The 19846-nt window shown below is 41.2% G+C and overlaps 1 protein-coding gene across 1 annotated transcript in view; it reads right to left on the bottom strand.

Moving 5' to 3' along the window:
• Positions 1-19846, bottom strand: part of LOC126248837 (methylcrotonoyl-CoA carboxylase beta chain, mitochondrial) — a 108081-nt gene that overhangs the window by 39418 nt on the left and 48817 nt on the right. The window contains exons 6-8 of the mRNA XM_049950253.1: positions 19137-19286; positions 18695-18761; positions 9927-10083 (exon numbers count right to left, since the gene is read on the bottom strand). Coding sequence (XP_049806210.1) covers positions 9927-10083; positions 18695-18761; positions 19137-19286 — 374 coding nt within the window. The remainder of the gene's footprint in view (positions 1-9926; positions 10084-18694; positions 18762-19136; positions 19287-19846) is intronic.

The raw sequence follows: 19846 nt of genomic DNA on the forward strand, positions 1-19846 counted from the left end.
GACATGTGGCCATGGAAGCCCCACATGTAGAGTGTATGGAGGATTCCACAGTCTACCAGCAGGTGTCGCAGGCTTTCTCCAATTCGAAAAGCACAGCTACAGTTTGGTATTTCCAAAGAAAACCACTCGTGACAAGGGTTGACGAAATGACAAGATAGTCAAATGCAGAATAGTGCATTCTATATCCACACTGTGCCATGTTAGTAATTTGTGAAACCCGAGCCACCATAACAGCCAGGCACGAATCATATGTTCCATCACCTTGCAAACACAGATGGTGAGAGAAATGGGGCGATAACTAGAAGGAAAGTGTTTGTCCTTGCCGGCCTTAGGTATGGCTATGACAGTGGTTTCACGCCAGCATCTGGAAAATGTGTCCTCTGCCCATATGGGATTGTACGTATGAAGGAGAAAGTGCTTGCCCACAAGAGAAAGGTTCTGTAATATCTGAATGTGAACATTGTCCAACACTGGGGCGGAGGATCTGGATGAAATGAGAGCATGATCTAGCTCCCTCATAGTAAAGGCGGCATTGTAACACCATTCTGAGAAGAGAAGGGTATCGCCTGAGCCTTCTCCACTCATTTCCAATGGAGGAAGGTGGGTGATAGAGGGTGGTGCTCCAAATCTCCACAAAATAGTGGCCCAAGGTATTTGAGATAGCAATAAGGTCCACTATGACATCACCTGCTACTTTCAGGCCAGAAATTGGGGAATAGACCTTGGTCCCAGACCGGCATTGGACGTTGGCCCACACAATGAAGACAGTATGGAACTGTTAAAAGAACTAATAAAGGAAATCCAGTTTGTAAGATATTCTACCTGATCATCGCAACTGGGGAAATGTCGTTCGTTGAAGGTTGCCAGGGAGGAGTAAAGCCTCCAGTCGGCCTTAGAAAGTTGCCATTTGGGTGTGCACGTAGGTTGTGTAGGAGTTAGCAATCGGATAGCATGTGGGAAATGGTCACTTAAGTACGCGTCAGAGAGAACACACGACTCGTGATGATGGGAAAGCTGTTAAGTGCAGAAGCAGATGTCCAAATGGGAATAGGCATTAGTGGAGTCTGAAAGGAATGTGAGTGCTCCCGTGTTAAGGCAGATGAGGTTAAGGTGATTGAGGGCACACCTCTGACAGGTTCTGGGCAAGCCCCAAAGGGGATTGTGCACTTTAAAGTCACCGAGCAGCAGAAAGGGGTGAGGGAGTTGCCCAATAAACTGGAGGAAGTCTGCCCTAGTGACATCTAATGACGGAGGGATGTAAACCATACAAAGGGAAAATGTCAAGTGAGGAAGGAAAATGCGGACTGTAACAGGTTTAAATCGGGTGGTCAGGGATATGGGTTGACTATGGGTTGAGTTGATTTGGTGGAAGAGACCAAACAGCAAGGTCATCAGTCTCATCTGGTTGGGGAAGGATGGGAAAGGAACTTGGCTGTACCCTTTCAAAGGAACCATCCTAGCATTTAGCTGAAGAGACTTAGGGAACTCACAGAAAACCTAAATCAGGATGGCCGGACGCGGAATTGAACCGTCATCCTCCCGAACACGAGTCCAGTGTGCTAACCACTGCACCAGTTGACTATGAATGTCAGCCTGGATGTGAAGCATGACTCTCCCACGAGATGGAATGCCATCCTCGGGGGGAAGGTCAAAGCAGACCAGGAACAAATGTGAGAGCTCGAAGCAGTAGTAAGGACGCAATGTTGTTTCCTGGAGGCAGAGAACAAGCAGATGCTGCGATTCTAAGGTCAACCATAAGTCCTCTTTGTTGAATCAAAGGCCACAAATGTTCCATTGGAGGAGAGTCGTAATGAGGAAAGGGGAGGAGGGAAAAATGAAGTGGTGTCATCTCGGCGGCTGCTAAGTGCCAGCCTTTGATGATTCACTGCTACAGGGCACAGAGGCTGGAGGATTCTGCTCCATGAGATCTGTAGAGGCATTGGCATTCTCCTTCTGTCGATCTGTGGAGTCCCGGGCAGAAAAACAGTTGGTGGTGTGCACCAGCAACACAGAGGTCAGGTGGGCAAGGGTATCACGTGGCGACACTGTCGAAGAGGATTTCTGATTCGGCAAAGGAGAGGACCGTTTGCCTTTGTTTGACTTCTTGGAGCCTCTCTGGTTGGCAGAGGAAGACTCAGATGTTTGTTGGCCACAGGAACATAGGAAGTCTTCGCCAGAGTATTCCTTCTGTCCATTCTGGCCTGCCGGTTGTGTAGCAGGTGATTTCAACCCGTGAGGCAAAAGTTTGGTGGCTTCTTGCACAGCTGGAGGAGGAGACAGCGATTCCACAACCACAGCGCTGAATTTAAGGTCGCATGTCTGCATGGTCATGTTCTTCGTGGAGTGAGATGTAGCAAGAACAGTATTGTAAGTGTCGAATGGTAGAACGCAGGCTTTCCTACTAGCCAACAACTTGCGAGCAACAGGGTAGGGTACTTTTTCCTTCACCTGGATCTCCTGGACAGCCCACTCACTGAGATACATGGGACAATCTTGGAGGATGGCATGGGCGCCATTGTAGTTGATACGCTGGGAAGGAGGAGGCAGACAATTGCTATCATGAGCATCCCTAATACAGTTTACACATATGGCTGGGTGTCGATAGGGCATTTGATTGTGGCTGTAACAATGATAGTGGTAGCAGTGCATCGGGTTCAGAATGTACAGTCAGAATGTGATAACTTCATAGCCTGCATTAATTTTTGACGGAAGCACCACTCTATCAAAAGTGAAAAAAGAATGTGTGTACATCTACCTTTTTCATCACCCAATGGACTGCAAGGACACCCTGATCAGAGAAGTATGTTTGGATTTCTGCCTCAATCAGACCATCAAGCAGCCTAGTGCAAATAACACCAAGAGAAGAATTCAGCATTTGATGGGTCTCGACATGAACAGTATGGCTGTGGAGGAGCGAAGCTGCAAGTAATTGTTGTGCTTGAGAATCAGAAGTGGTCTCAAAAAGCAAGGTACCATTTCATAAATGAGAGCAGGATTTCACAGAGCCAGCAATTGTATCAACACCTTTCTAAATAATAAATGAATTTACTGTAGCAAAGGATTGATAACCTTCAGTACACTAAACCACGAGGAACTGTGGTGCAGCTGGGAGGGGCTTTTGAATTGTTAGTCTCATTCTGTTTACATTTGGTAGGCGTTAACTGTGAAGATGATGATTGGCTCATTGCGAGAAAATCCCCCACGATTGCCAACGTCTTCAATGGCGCGCTATTTCCCTTCAGAAAGGGGCACACCTACCTTAGGTGATTGATCACAATACCCAAACAACTGACAGAGGGACTCATAAGCAATTTCGGAAGATAGCAGTTCAGGCAATCACCCCTCCCTGGTCCTGGCCTGTACCAGAGGTATGTGCGAACCCTACTTGTCAACACGGGGTGGGAATTACATATTATCCAGTCACATTTTATGCATCAGACAATTGGGCTGGCCTTCAGGAGTGCACAGGAAGAAAGAAGAAAAAGAGGAACCTCAAACACCGAAGCAGAGGAAGGATAGGAGAGGGGGGGGAAAAAAAATAAATAAATAAATAAAAATAAAAGGGGGAATGAAAAACAGTCAATAGACTGTTGTGATATCAGGTACTGAATATACAGAACATATTTCCAGAAACATCCCAGACACGTTCCCGAAAGGAAGGGAAAAAGAATACCAAGAGGATAGACATGCAGCATGGAAGGGAAAAGATGCTGCAAAGGCTGGGGCCCCATGCTAGCCAAGCATGAAACCGCTAAAGAGCAGCGAGCCCCTTGGGGGAGTGTGTGGCAAAGAGGATAACAAGAATCAATGACGTTGATCAAGATGTTTTACATCAAAAGGTTTTCAAATTCTATGAAAGAGGCAATTTTCCAGTGACACTGAAACTGTTCACTGTTATGCGTGAAGCTATTCAGTTTGAAGGACGTGCAAGATCAATGGAAATACACTACTGGCCATTAAAATTGCTACACCGCGAAGATGATGTGCTAAATAAGCGAAATTTAACCGACAGGAAGAAGATGCTGTGATATGCAAATAATTAGCTTTTCAGAGCATTCACACAAGGTTGGCACCGATGGCGACACCTACAACGTGCTGATGTGAGGAAAGTTTCCAACCGATTTCTCATACACAAACAGCGCTTGACCGGTGTTGCCTGGTGAAACGTTGTTGTTATGTCTTGTGTGAGGAGGAGAAATGCGTACCATCACATTTCCGACTTTGATAAAGGTCGGATTGTAGCTTATCACGATTGCGGTTTATCGTATCTCGAAATTGCTGCTCACATTCGTCGAGATCCAATGACTGTTAGCAGCATATGGAATCGGTGGGTTCAGGAGGGTAATACGGAACGCCGTGCTGGATCCAAACAGCCTCGTATCACTAGCAGTCGGGATGAGAGGCATCTTATTCACATGGCTGTAACAGATTGTGCAGCCACGTCTCAATCCCTGAGTCAACAGATGGGGACGTTTGCAAGACAACAACCATCTTCACGAACAGTTCGACGATGTTTGCAGCAGCATGGACTATCAGTTCGGAGACCATGGCTGTGGTTACCCTTGACGCTGCATCACACACAGGAGCGCCTGCGATGGTGTACCCAACGATGAACCTGGGTGCACGAATGGCAAAACGTCATTTTTTCGGATGAATCCAGGTTCGGTTTACAACATAATGATGATCGCATCCATGTTTGGCAACATCGCAGTGAACCCACATTGGAAGCGTGTATTCGTCATCGCCATACTGGCATATCACCCGGCGTGATGGTATGGGGTGCCATTGGTTACATGTCTCGGTCACCTCTTGTTCGCATTGACGGCACTTTCAGCAGTGGACTTACATTTCAGATGTGTTACGACCCATGGCTCTACCCTTCATTCGATCCCTGCGAAAGCCTACATTTCAGCAGGATAATGCACGACCGCATGTTGCAGGTCCTGTATGGGCCTTTCTGGATACAGAAAATGTTCGACTGCTGCCCTGGCCAGCACATTCTCCAGATCTCTCACCAATTGAAAACGTCTGGTCAATGGTGGCCGAGCAACTGGCTCGTCACAATACGCCAGTCACTACTCTTGATGAACTGTGGTATTGTGTTGAAGCTGCATCCAAGCTCTGTTTGACTCAATTCTAGGCATATCAAGGCCGTTATTACAGCCAGAGGTGGTTGTTCTGGGTACTGATTTCTCAGGGTCTATGCACCCAAATTGTGTGAAAATGTAACCACGTCAGTTCTAGTATAATATATTTGTCCAATGAATACCCGTTTATCACCTGCATTTCTTCTTGGTGTAGCAATTTTAATGGCCAGTAGTGTAATATCGAAGAACATCGGACTTGAAAATGTCCAATCCAATGACAGACAGAAATTTTTTGTGGAGCATAGTGATATTGCTGATGATTATTTGAGGTGAGGGGTGCTCGACAGCATGGTCATCAGCACTCTGACGAAAAGTCAGCATGCTAATCTCATGGGTAGGAACAAAGGCTGTCCCCACATGAAGTGGAGCAGTTTATAATGTATTAAAGTCTGCCTCACTTCCCCACCAATTTAAGGATAACCCCTGACAGCGCACAAAATTTCACCACCCTTGTAACACTGGAAACAGTATCTGCGAGGATGGTGCACAGATCCCCATCTAGACTGAGGGCTGCCCTAACTTCAGTATATAGGACACACATTGCCACAATATGCTGAACTGAAAGTGGCACACCACAAACTTTACAGAGTGGTGGCTCCTCCCCCCCCCCCCCCCCCATAGGGGGAAGCCACGTGTTAAAGGGCTATGTCTGATGCACAGTCTGGTAAGCAGGACCTCTTTCCAGCGGTGTGGCTGACTTGAAGTCCACCATGCCTTTGTGGTCGATTTGAGCAACCACAGTTTGTTTTCTGTCACCTGCAACCATTCAGTCTCCCACTGACGCATGATGCATCTCTCAGAAAATGAGACAACGGACACCACCATCCCAACATGCTTCCTCGGCAGCTCTGTCAGCCAAGTCATTGATCTGAATCCCGATGTGGCCAGGTACCCCACAGAAGACCACCTCCTTGCCACAGTGTTGTAGCTGCTGTAAGGAGTTACCACTGAACTGAATCAGCTGGTCTACTGGATACTTTTGCTGAAGTGCTTGCAGTGCACTAAGCGAGTCTGAACAGACAAGAAACCTTGTACATCGATGTTTGTGAACCCTCTCCAGTGTCATCAGAATGCCACATAACTCCGCATCGTAATTTGTAAACTGTTCCAGAAGACGCACTTTAAAAACCCTATAAGGGAAAGCAGAAGAACAACCGAGGAAATTCTCTTGCTGGGAGCCATCTGTATAAATAACAATAAAACTGGACAAGGACAAAAACAAAGTTGTAAAAACATAATCTGGAGTACAAGTTTTCTTGTACTGTGTCAAGCTTAAAATCACTTTGGGCTTCTGAAGATGCCAAGGCAGCAATGCATTCCATACCTGGCTGTGTATTTTGATGCCTGATAGATCCAGATCCTTGAGACAGTCTGTAACACATATCCCACATGGCTTGGTTGCATGGGGCTGATACCTGAACAGCTGTTGAAAGGTGAGTTGGACCACTAAACTAAATGTAAATGACTGAGGTGACGCTGATATTTTCAGTGCCTGTCAAGCCAAAAGGATATGTCGCCAAATCCAGAGTGGTGGTTCACCAGCCTCTGCACACAGACTCTGAACTGGGCTGGTCCGAAAGGCTCCAGTCGATACCCGAATACCCTTGTGGTGGACAGCATCTAACATCTCGAGGCAGGAAGGACGGGCTGATCCATAGACCATGCTGCCATAATCTAAACATGATCAAACAAACGGTCTATAATACTGCAGGTGGCGGCATCTGTCAGCTCCCCATGTTTTTCCGCTAAGGAATTTCAAAATATTCAATAACTGGAACTCCTTTGTTCATAGGTCTTTCAGGTGTGGGAGCCAAGTTAATTTTGAGTCACATAATAAACCAAAAACCTGCACAGTCTCTTGAAAACATAAAATATTGTCCCCCATTATGAGCACTGGTTGCTTAAAACTTCGACGAACATGGTTAAAATTGATACATGTAGTCTTCTCGAGCGAGAACCGAAAACCAGCTGTCCTGGCCCGTTTCCAGCCTCCTAATGGTCAGCTGTAGCTGCCTCATTTTCATAATAAGATCAGAGGAAAAGTAGAAGACGGCAAAGTCATCCACAAACAAAGAGCATTTGACAGGGTTCCTGACTGTGGAGGAAATGTCATTCATAGCAATGGCAAAAAAAAACACTGCCTTGGGGAACCACATTCTCTGGAACACAGCACTCAGACAAGACATTGCCAATGCAATGTTGAAAACACTGGTCCTCAAGAAGGGATTGGAGAAAAAGTGGCAGGTGTTAACATAGCCCTCATTCATGAAGTTGGCGAAGGATGTTGTACCTCAAAGTAGTGTCAGATGCTTTTTCAAGGTCAAAAAACATACAAGCCAAATGGTTCCAGTGTAAGAAGGACTCCTGTATTGCCCTCTCCAGTAGAACTAAATTGTCAAAGGTGGAATGGTAGCACCTGAAACTGCACTGGGAGTGGCTCAGGTGATGTCGGGATTCAAGCAGCCAGACGAGGCGGCGGTTGACCACGCATTCAAGAGTCTTACTCATATAAATGAGTAAGGACTGCAGTCCGGTAACTGTTAGGGGTACTACGGTCTTTGCCTGGTTTCCAGAATGGAATTAATACTGCCTCCTTCCAAGCCATGGGGTACTGTCCATCAAACCAGATCTGATTGAAACAAGAGAGGAGCTGTCCTTTCGATTCAGGGCACAGATGACGAAGCATGGCATAATGGATCTCATCAGATCCTGGAGCACTGTCTCTGGCTGCAGACAAAGTTGATTCCAGTTTCCACATGGAGAACGGAAGGTTGCTAACTTCCTTACTATGCAAGAAGAAATTGAGCTTCCTCATCTCTGCAGTCCTACGGAACACCTGAAAAGCAGGAGATTGTCTGGATGATGTAGTAACAGTAAAGAACTGTTCACCTAAAACCTGAGCCATGTATTCTGGCATGTCCATCAAGACCCCATTAGTTAACAAGGCCGTAATAGGACATGTACCACCCGTGCCACAAATCTGTCTTATTGATTCCCAAACTCGCTCAGTGGAAGTGGACTATTTAATGGAAATCGTGAATTCCCTCCAGGAAGCCTTCTTCCATTCTTTTATGACTTGCCTTGCATGTGCTCTTGCAGATCTGAGAGCATCAAGGTTTTTCTGTAGTTGGACAGTGTTTGAAGTTACGCAGAGCTGTTCGTCTGGCCCTGATAGCCAATCGACAGTCATAATTCCACCAAGGTCAAGGTCGTCATCTGAGGTGGTTACTGGATAGGAGGATGGGCTCTGTGGCAGCCCACTGGATCTCGCAACTGAGTTTGCAATAGCTGGGGAACAAAAACAAAGAGCAAATGATAAAAAAGACACTGTAGCTGTGGAAAAGTGTGTCATCTCATATTACTTATATGAGTCCTGGATAAATCGAAACCACATTAGAAATTTTATTTGGCGAACAACAGAGGGAAAAGGCAGCTTGAAAGTTCCAGTATGAAAATGAGGGTGTCTTATGGTATGTCACACTGGTTCCACAGCTACGGGATTTGTGCCTTAAAGTAAACTTTCATTCCAAGGAAAATCTAAAACCATGTCTGACTACCACGCCAAAATAAATGGAGAAACATTTTGAGAATAGTTTCAGAATCAGCTGTTGCTCTACTTGTGTCCAGGTTCTATCACTGTTACGGACAATGCAATGTATCGCTGTTACTCTCGACAGGCCTCCCACTACAAATACAAGAAAAAGTGATATTGTTTCAGGGCTGCGAAGTAACAGTACACCGATTACTGAAACAAAAGCCAGAGCAGAGCTGTTGGGCTCACTAAGATTTATAAAGGTGGAGGTAAAAAATACGAAATTGCTTCCATAGCTCTGCAACATGGTCACAGGATGATATGAGTGCCTACTTATCATTGCCATTATAATCCCATAGAACTTGTGTGGGCTCAGGTGAAGAGATAAGCACCAGATAAAAATGCTATGTTTAAAGTAGCTGGCACTGAAAGGCTGATCCATGAAGCAGTAAACAAAATCATGGTTGCTGGTTGAGAAGCTTATGAATGACACACTGACAAACTGCAAGAAGATGACTACTAGAAAGAAGTTGTTAAGAGATGAAATAACGGATTCTTTAATTGATAATCTGATACTCACATACAACGACTCAAGTTCCAAAGGCAGTGACAATGAAACATCTGAGTAAAAAGGTATGTGAATGGAATGTAAATTTATTAGTAATTTTAATGGAACATTTACTGCCTTATCCGGCTGTCTGTGCAGTAGAAAGCAGATCGGAGCATAAACTGTTCTCTAATGGGAATTTAATTTACTTATTTCACTATTCTGGCTACAATATAACATAGTTTAAAATGCTGTTCGTCCAGCTGTAGATATTTTAGATTTGATTCTGTCATCATTTTGTTAATTAAAGTAAAAAGCAACAGTAGGTGTAATCAATTCTACATAGTGCAATTTACTATACAATCCAGTATGCAGTGTGAAAATCTGTATAGCTGGCTTTCCTTCATGTCATTGTGATGGGGAAACACTGAATACACATTCAATTCTGTAACGTGTATCTCATACTTATTACACACACTTAATAATTTATCATGAAACAGTTTCTAGCACACCATGAACCTGACCTAGCAAGAGAGGTTAAATTCCCTTTACTGCAACTGTTTGTAACATAGCTAATGTCCATGCACTTTCACCCAGGCTGACAACGCAGTATTCCATGTGAGCTGCAGGGCGGGAGGCCATTAACGCTATCATGGACTATAATATAATAAAAATGTTGAACCACAGCAATAAGCCTTACCCATATGCTCGACCACACATTCCATAGTTGCCAGCACCATATGAACCACCTATGATGACTGTAAATTTGGGCACCTGTGCACAAGCAACAGCTGTTACCATTTTGGCTCCATTCTTGGCAATGCCACCAGCTTCAGCATCACACCCCACCATGAATCCTAGTCAAACAAGAAAAACAAAATTACACACACACACTTAAAAAATGGCAAGTTGCATATCTGAAGTGTTAACATATATGATGTTCTAGACTCCTAACGTTCTTGGTACAGTTAAAAAGTCTCTTTACTCTTCCACTTTGGGGTTGGGCACATGGATTCTCACTGGGTCCTTTGTTTGTCTGCTCATTTTTGTATATTTTATTTATTTACATTTGTGTATCAGGGTTTCCAGTATTAAGGGACGCACACATCTTCCTGTAGATTGTTTATTTGGTTTTTGCTTACATAAGAAATTATGGCTCCTTGGGACGTTGTATGGCATTTCATGTTTTTCTGACTAAGTGCTTGGTGAAATACAAACAACAGAATGCAGGAACACAACAATTCAGCAGTCATTGAAGAACCTTATCACATTCACTGTGGTGACAAAAGTCATCATGGGATAGCGATATACACATTTATAGACAGCGGTAATATCACGTACACAGAGTATAAAAGGGCAGTGTATCGGTGCAGCTATTATTTGTATCCAGGTGATTCATGTGAAATGGTTTCTGACATGATTATGGCCACATGACAGGAATTAACAGACTCTGAACACAGAATGGTAGTTGGCACTAGAGGCAGGGGGCATTCCAATTCTGAAATCATTTAGGAATTCAGTATTTTGCAAATCACAGTGTCAAGAGTGTACTGAGAATACAAAATTTCAGGCATTACCTCTCACCATGGACAAAGCAGTGATTGACGGCCTTCACAAGAGCAGCAGCCAACAGACAAGTAACACTGTGTGGAATAACTACAGAAATCAATGTGGAACATATTACAAATGTATCTGCTATGACAGTGCAGCAAAATTTGGTGTCAATGGGCTATGGCAGTGGATGACTGACATGAGTGCCTTTGCTAACAGCACATCACCCGCAGTGCCTCTCCTGTGTACATGACCATATCAGTTGGACCGTAGACAACTGGAAAACTGTGGTCTGGTCAGATGAGTCCCAATTTCAGTTGGTAAGAGCTGACGGTAGGGTTCGAGTGTGGCGCACACCCCATAAAGGCATGGTCCCAACTTGTCAACAAGGCACTGTGCAAGCTGGTGGTAGTTCCATAATGGTGCAGGCTGTGTTTACGTGGAATAGACTGGCTCCTCTGATCCAACTGAACTGATCACTGACTGGAAATTGTTATGTTCAGCCACTTGGAGACCAGTTGCAGCCATTCATTGACTGGGACATAATCAAGAGGTCAGTTTGTGCACAAAATCCCCTATTGGCAACACTTTCACAATTGTGGAAGGCTACAGAGCAGGACTTCACAACAAATGCGCTCACGGAGCAAGCTGTGAGCAGCTAGGTGCGAGCATAGAGCAGGGTGAGCACAGAACCCCTACTATTGGCACAGGGCAGAGCGTGGGGGTGCCAAATGAAGAGTCGAGTGGGGGACACAACAGCTGCCGTCGCATGTTCATCAGTAAATTTAAATCTTCAGCCAGTTCCATGGAAATCACTATATGAAATATTATTACTAGAAATGAAACAAATAAACATTATCTTATTAACTTATACTTCTACATTTTTCTTTATTTACTTTGTGACCCGTTATACAATAATGAAGTCATTCAAGTGTGAGGTTGTCGGTTCTCTTGCACTTCTCCCCTTAAACAATTGCTTCTATGTGCAGAGTCATTGTTCTTGTGCATCTTACATGCAGCATGTAGTTTAGATTGTGATCACACAGTGAGTTTCTCAGGTGCATCTTCTTACTTTTCATTGCAGAGAACAACTGTTCAGAGCAAACATTGGTTATTATTGTAGCCACCTGTTTATGGAAACAAGGAAATCTGTGCTGAGGGACGTGTCTATAGAATTCCAAAATGTTTCTCTTGTACTGACATTTGTCTTGATATTTTCTGTCACACCACACAGCAATAACTTCTAATTGTAGTTCAGGACAAGTATCTTCAATAAGCACTGAATACGGAGAGGAGAATAGATCAAAATTACTTTCTAATGCCACCAGATATTGAAAACATTGCTCAAATTCTTCCTTAAGGGGTATAAAAATGTGTTAATAATGCTGAAAGTCTTCATTAACAACAGCATCTTGCACAGATGATAATTTAGGAAAATCGGCTGGATTTCCTTTTACGGGCTGTCATTTTGTGTACCTATCGTTTTGTGTTAAAAGTAAGATTCCTCAGACAGAAGACTGAGGTGCGAAGACATTTCAGTGTTATGTAATACTGACTCACCATTACTGCTATTAAATGGCACAACAGTCAAAACTGATCCTGTCATATTTCGCAGTCAGCACTTCTCCCTTGTTGTTACGATCACATGGTGCGAACACATTGTCGCAGCTACTCTGCTTGCAGCTAAGAGCATGAGCAGGAGCAAGTGCTCACATTCAAAATCTGTGAATTGTTAAGCATCGCTATACACACATGATGGCTCAATATTTCTGCAGTGTACTTCAAATAACTTTGAGTCCCTGCTATGTCGAGCTGCTGCATTACAACGCACAAAAGGAGGTCCAACACAATATTAAGAGGTATCCCTTGATTTCTGTCACATGAATGTACACCAAAGCTAAGCACTGTTGCAGTGCGAACAATGCTGCCACGGTGTTAGAGATTAGGGGGCTCAAATGTGTGTGTGGTGGATCTGACGAATAATAATATTGTATGTAATTTTTAAGAAAATCATATGGAGTCCCATGAAAACTTACATAAGGCAGAGAAGCACAATGACAGAACATTTGTAGATTGGGTTGAGTCTGTCAATTACCAAACCCAATCAGGATGGAAATGCATGTCAATTTCTCATACAATTACAGGATGAATGGCTCAACTTTTGACAGTTGTTCATAAGAACTTTGTGAAGATCCTAATTGGAAGAAGAGCAAGTGCTGTAATAACAGTCCTCTGACAGATGCTTACATGTCTGGGCACTAGGCACTGGTAATGTAACACTGACATACTCTCAGTTTCTTATCCAGTGATCCCTATACACAACAAAGATTGGAGTATTAAATTATTGTTTTCCAAAGAAAATTAAGAGGTATTAGACACACTGGTGGCTGAAAAGTCACAAAAAATAAAAAAAATAAAAGCTGCTTCTATTACATAGGCACAGAAGAGAACTATCTACTTAGTATCTTTAGTAAAATTATGTACATCTCCATACAAACTGCAAGCCACCGTATGGTGTATAGCAGGGGGGTACCTTTTTCTATTGCTAGTCATTTCCTTTCTTGTTTCACTCACAAATGTACTGAAGGAAAAACAAGTGTGTGTCCCTGTATGAACCCTAATTCCCCTTTATCTTGTCTTCACTGTCCTCATGCAAAATATATGCTGGCAGCAATAGAATTGTTCTGGAGTCAACCACAAATTCTGTATCTTTACGTTTTCTCAATAGTTTTTCACGAAAATAATGTTGTCTTCTCACCAGGGACTACCATTTGAATTCACAAGAAATCCAAAATATTCATGTGTTGATCAATCCTACCAATAACAAATCTAGCAGGTTTGTCTCTGAACTGCTTTGATGTTGTCCTTTAATTGGATCTGGTTGGGATTCCACACATTCCAGCAGTACTCCAGACTGGGTCGCATTAATGCTCTACATGCAGTCCCCTTTATAGATGATCTCCACTTTCCTAGAATTATCCCAATAAACCAAAGTTGACAATTCACCTTTCTGGCTATCGAACTGTCGTACTCATTTAATTTCATATTGCTTTGCAATATTACATCTGGATATTTAATTGCCATGATTGTATCAAGCAGCACATCACTAATGGTTCTTGTGAACACAACCTGGCTCTTCATTCTCACGAAGTAATGAGTGCTATCATCTCAGGCGTTCAAATTGATACCATATTTTTATTTCTCCAGAAGGCTTTTGACACTTCCTCACAAGTAACTTCTAATGAAATTGTGTGTCTATGGAGTACCACCTCAGCTATGCAATTAGGTTTGTGAGTTCCTGTTATAAAGTTCACAGGTCGTAGTAATAGAGGGAAAGTCACCAAGTAAAACAGAAGTAATACCTGGCATTCTCCAAGGCTGTGTTATAGGCCCTCTGCTGTTCCTGATCTATATAAGTGATTCAGGAGACAATCTGAGCAACCCCCTTGGATTATTTGAGATGATGCTGTAATGTACTGTCTTGCAAAGTGATCAGATAATCAAAATCAACTGCAAAATGATTTGGAATAGATGTCTGTATGGTGTGAAAAGTGGGAATTGACTCTAAATGAGAAGTGTGAAGTCATCCACATGAGTAATTAATGGAATCTGCTAAATTTTGGCTCACAAATAAATCACACAAATCTAAAGGCTGTCAATTCTGTTAAATTTCAAACTAACTTACTCCTCAGAGTGCACAAATATTTTTGTTGGTGCCCACCTGCATAGAGAGAAATAATCATCATACTAAAATAAGAGAAATCAGTCATCATACAGAGAGACTAGAGTGTTCGTTTTTCCCACACACTGTTTGAGAATGGTTCGATGAACCATCCACCAGGCACCTCATTGTGAATTACATAGTAACAGTGTAGATGTAGATGAATGATGTATTTGAACATTACAGGATTGTTTTTCCTACTCATCTGCATTAACTTACATTTTCCTTCATTTAGTGAAAGCTGGCATTCATCACACCAAAAAGAAATTCTGTGCAAGTCATCATGTATCCTCATATGGTCACTCAGCAATGACAATTTCCTGTATGCTATAACATCATCAGCAAACAGTTGCAGACTGCTACTCATTCTACCTGTCAGTTTGTCTATGTATATAAATGACAACAGCAGACCTATCACACTTTCCTAGAACACTCCTAATGACACCTTTGTCTCTGTTGTCAGATCACATAAAAAACAGGAAAGAGAAATGGTAAGAAGCACAGATACTGAAGTGAAGGAAAACTGTAGCATTGGATCAAGGAGCAGGAAATTATTCAAAAGTAAGGAAAGACTAACACTACTTCTATTTTCATTCTTGAACCTTTTTTAAACCACAAAAGCTGCCTATTCAAACACCTTAAATTTGTGTCTGCCAACCCTAAAATATTCCACCCCTTATAAGTTATCCACTAACTGGCTGTGTGTTGTATCTGTAAGAAGCACATTTGGAATACACTACCTTGGACAATGCGTCACCTTACATGCAACCATTGCTATCTCAGTATCATAATTTATCTCAGTATCATACTTCACCTCATAAATGCAAAACGAGGCATCATGTAGAACTTTCATTGAATGAGTTTGACAATTTAAAAATTTTTTGCTGCATGATGAGTCACATGGCAGGTAATGAAACCAGCTTTACAGATACAGGAAAGATTGTGAAACCAAGACAATATCAGGCTCAACATATGAATTATTTTTAATACTGCATACTAACAACAGCTTCAAGGCAGGCTGACAGACATACAGCAAAGTGTGTTTTGCTGTAATATCTAACATTCACAATAAAAACGTGCTATCACTCATATAAGTTAAGAGAAGACACCATTTTCAAAACAATATTAAACAAAAAATAAAAATTCATCCTAGTAGAGTGGTAAGCTGAAAATGTTTAGTAAAACATTTTGTAGTGACTTCTGTTAAAAAATGAATGGATTCAGAGCAAGAATACAATTTTACCACTCTGAAATGGCATCTTCAGAGATAATCCCAAACTCACAAACAAAGCCACATACATGTGACAATTAAGAGGACAAGCAAGAACTATCACAAAAATAAAATGCAATAAGTTGCCTCAGTCTCTGGGTGAAGATTCCAATGCTTAAACATTAGTGTCACCAGACCAGAAAAGATTTCATGTAACCATCATCAATCTATGATTAGTATAAACCACTCTCAATGAAACAGTTAATCAATGAGGATTGGGAAAATATGTACCCAAGTTAGTTAATTAGTTATTTTCATGTTCCATGGATCATAATTGTGACCTATCTTTATGGCATAGAACAAGTCAGTTTAACATACACTTTCTCAATGGAAAATATGGCTACATGCTGATCATTTATATGATTTATTAAGTTAGTTTTTTCCATGAATATGCCGATTTATACTTAACTACATATGATCTCTAACGTACTCTCTTAAACACACACACACACACACACACACACACACACACACACACACACACACACACACACACACACTATTTAACAGTCCAGAATTCTCCTATGGAGTAGAAAGAATTGGCACACAAATATGATTGAGGTTAATTTTATTATCCATTAAATTTTTTACATCGTTTGGATGATGGTCATAGATTTTTGTGTGTAAATACCTCACTCCTTTTTGTGTCACAGTACAGTCATCTTTAGATGGGACATGGAAGCAAACATAGATTTGGAGATGGTCAGGTTTTGTTGTATCACAATGTGAAATTTCACATTGTGGAGTATTCCCAAGTGTGAAACGCAGAATAAGATTTTTGTTTTGAGAACTGGATGTGACTAATGAGATGCAAGATTTTTTTATGTGACAAGCAAAACTTAAGGCACAATACTGGATTACTTTGTTTGCAGTTTAAACCTGTATATGTTGGTTTTCATATTATAACTTATGTGCCATAAATATATGCTATTTCATACCACTAGCACATTTTGAATACCTTGCAAATGTGTTTGTTACAATAAAATGATGGGAATCGACATACTGGTGGTTAAAGACTTCTCATGTTTGGTTGTATTCAAATTACAAGTATCATGTTCTGAAAGTATGCAGTAGTTTCAATGGACCAGCACATTCAAGATTTATCTCAAATGCGTCGTTTTTGGTGTAATTTGCTAAAATTAAATGAAAGGTCATAACGTATCTGCTGCCATAGCCTTTATGACTTCTTAAGATAAATGACTGCACCTGCAGCACAGTAGAGATGCAGTCTGAGAACTGTAACACTGTAGGTTCGCACATCCTGCTTTCTATGAATATTTTTGTATTCACCTTCACATTTTCTAAAAAATTTTGGAGCTTTAACTCCACAGAAGTATGTTCTGTAGTATTTGATGTTTATGTTTATATAACAGGGCTCTTCGTCCAGGAGTGAGTTTGTTCGATTTTGTGAATATGCCATAGAACATGGACTATGGCTTGCAAGATCGCTGCTACATCACTGAGCAATTCTCATTCACTTCAGCACAGTGTATACTACATCAGAACAATAAGAGTAGCACATTGACAAGAAAGCAAATGTGCATTTCAACAGGTGCACTGAAAGAGGAGAGGTGTTTGTATAATGTATAATGTATAACGTTACAAGTAACAAGTAACAGTTCCTCTATCAGCAATTTGCTGTCCAGTCCATCATTGTGTCTACAATCTTCCTTCCAATTTCCTATGGTCACCTTCAACAATCGCTAATAGAGGTATCATAGAGTTTTAAATGTGTCCACTTTCATAATTAAAAAAACTGTGCGGTTTATGCACCATATACTACTGACAACTGCTGCTGGAGAGTGCTGCATTCCTAGACAACACTTAAGTAGTATGTTCAATGTGATGTACCAACTAATTTCTGAGCATGCACCAAACTCACTGGAAACCATATTTGGTGTGTATCACATTGAAAAACACATCCCTTGTGAGGATGGCATAAGGCTGAGTGATGGGTAGTGTATACTATTTCTCCTTCTAATTTCATATTTGTGTTGACAACAGACATCGTAAGGGAGTATATGTACTTTGGGGCTATTGTCAGTATGCCCAATTGTTTGAACAGCTGTTTACAAGAGGTTCTAGAGTGGTCACACATATTCGTGTTAGTTTAACTGTATCTCATAGGGGACCCACCCAACAGTCAAATACGACTAATGATTTCACAGTGCCACACAAACAACACACAGCAACACACTTATTCCTCCTTATTTTGATAGTGTCTTTGAACATTATCAAGGTCCTTATGAACATACTGTTGGGAATCTTCACCAAAAGTAACAGATTCATTCTTCTAGGCACTTTTACAAGCAATGTTAGCAGGACAAAGAATTAAAATGTTAGCAGAGCTTCAAAACAAATTTTCAGCTACTGAAGAACACATCAAATGCATCTCTCTCTTCTACAAATACCTGCACCAAAATTATTAGAGAACAAAGTTATTAAGTCAAGAAAAGGACTAAGTAAAAAAAAAAAAAAAAAAAAAAAAAAAAAACCACCTGCACTAACAGCATAACATAACAGATGAATGAAAAGATAAAAAATAATTAAACTGAAACTACAGCATTTTAACACACATTTAAAAATACATGCAATGCTTTCTAATGTTTCTGTAATTAACATGTTCTGCCACATAATCACTTCACTCTGTAACACAATTTCTGTTCCTTGAAAGTTTTTTCAGACAAAATGTCAGTTGCTGAAGTGATACAAATAACCAGGCACGGTTAAGAGAAGTCTCGGTTGTTTATACAATCTATAACAAAGCATAGTTTCCTAATCCAATGTCATAACTGTTGCTGTTAAATGGATTACTGACAGATAACACCTCTCAAACAAAGAATGAAATTCCATTGTCTGGAAAATGATACTTTTGTTTTTTGTTCAGTCATACAATTAGTGATAACATAATTGAAACATGTACTACCTGTGATGTTTTGAAGAAACACTATTGGGATTTTCCTCTGGCAGCAAAGTTGAATGAAATGTGTTCCCTAAAAATGGAAAATAAAAAAAGAAAATGGTTCCTAATAGGACACAATTCAACACAGAATGCAAGGAGAAAAGTACCTATTTATAGTTAATTTAAGCAAGCAAACAAAAAGATGTAGCAAATCAATTAAAACTGAAGTAACATGCAGTACAATGCAATCAAAAGCAAGTCACAACAATTCAGATGACTTTTTCATCAAACCTTCAATTTTTTTCCCCCCACAATAAACACGTATGCACACATGTGTACCCCCCCCCTCCCACACCCACACACACACACACACACACACACACACACACACACACACTACTACTACTACTACTACTACTACTACTTGTATGTTACTTTGTCGACATTAAAAGGTATAAGCACTCACTTTAAGAGCAGACTCTGAAAACAAAACACCATTGTTGCCAATAATACCAACAGTGTGACCATACAGCTTAGCAAAACCAGTGACTAGTGTGTCGCCATATTTCTGCTTGAATTCTTTGAATTTTGAGCCATCAACAATCCGTGCAATCACCTGCAACACAAAGATAAACAAGCTAAATATACATTTTTACACAGAGAAAATAAATTTTACCAGATCTTTCTACGTTGATACCTTTCATCCAGAAAGTTTCCTACAATAATAAGCACACTGTCAAGATCAGGTGTATGTTCAAATACTACAGCAGCAACTGACAAATTAAGAGATTTTCTTTTTAAGCTCCAAAATGAACAGAAATATTTGTGCAGACTACAACTTCATGATAGACCAGTGTTTCTCATAAACTGCTCTTAAATATCTCAATACTGCTACTAGGGTCACTCCAAAAGAAATTAACACTTTTTTTTTAATCCAGCTTTTATTCTACATGTTTGAAAGTTTTACAGTATGTAGATACATCCTTTGGGAACAATATTTTCATTTCTCCACATAATTTCCATCCCTCTCAACTGCCTTACGCCATCTTGGAACCAGTGACTGTATACCCGCACGGTAAAATTCTGGACCAACCTGTTGGAGCCACGGTTTGGCAGTGTGCACAAGGGAGTCATCATCTCCAAACCTTGTTCCACAAAGAGAGTTTTTCAGTTTCC

Source organism: Schistocerca nitens, chromosome 3 (assembly GCF_023898315.1).
Source record: "Schistocerca nitens isolate TAMUIC-IGC-003100 chromosome 3, iqSchNite1.1, whole genome shotgun sequence".
Classification (NCBI taxonomy): Eukaryota; Metazoa; Arthropoda; class Insecta; order Orthoptera; family Acrididae; genus Schistocerca; species Schistocerca nitens.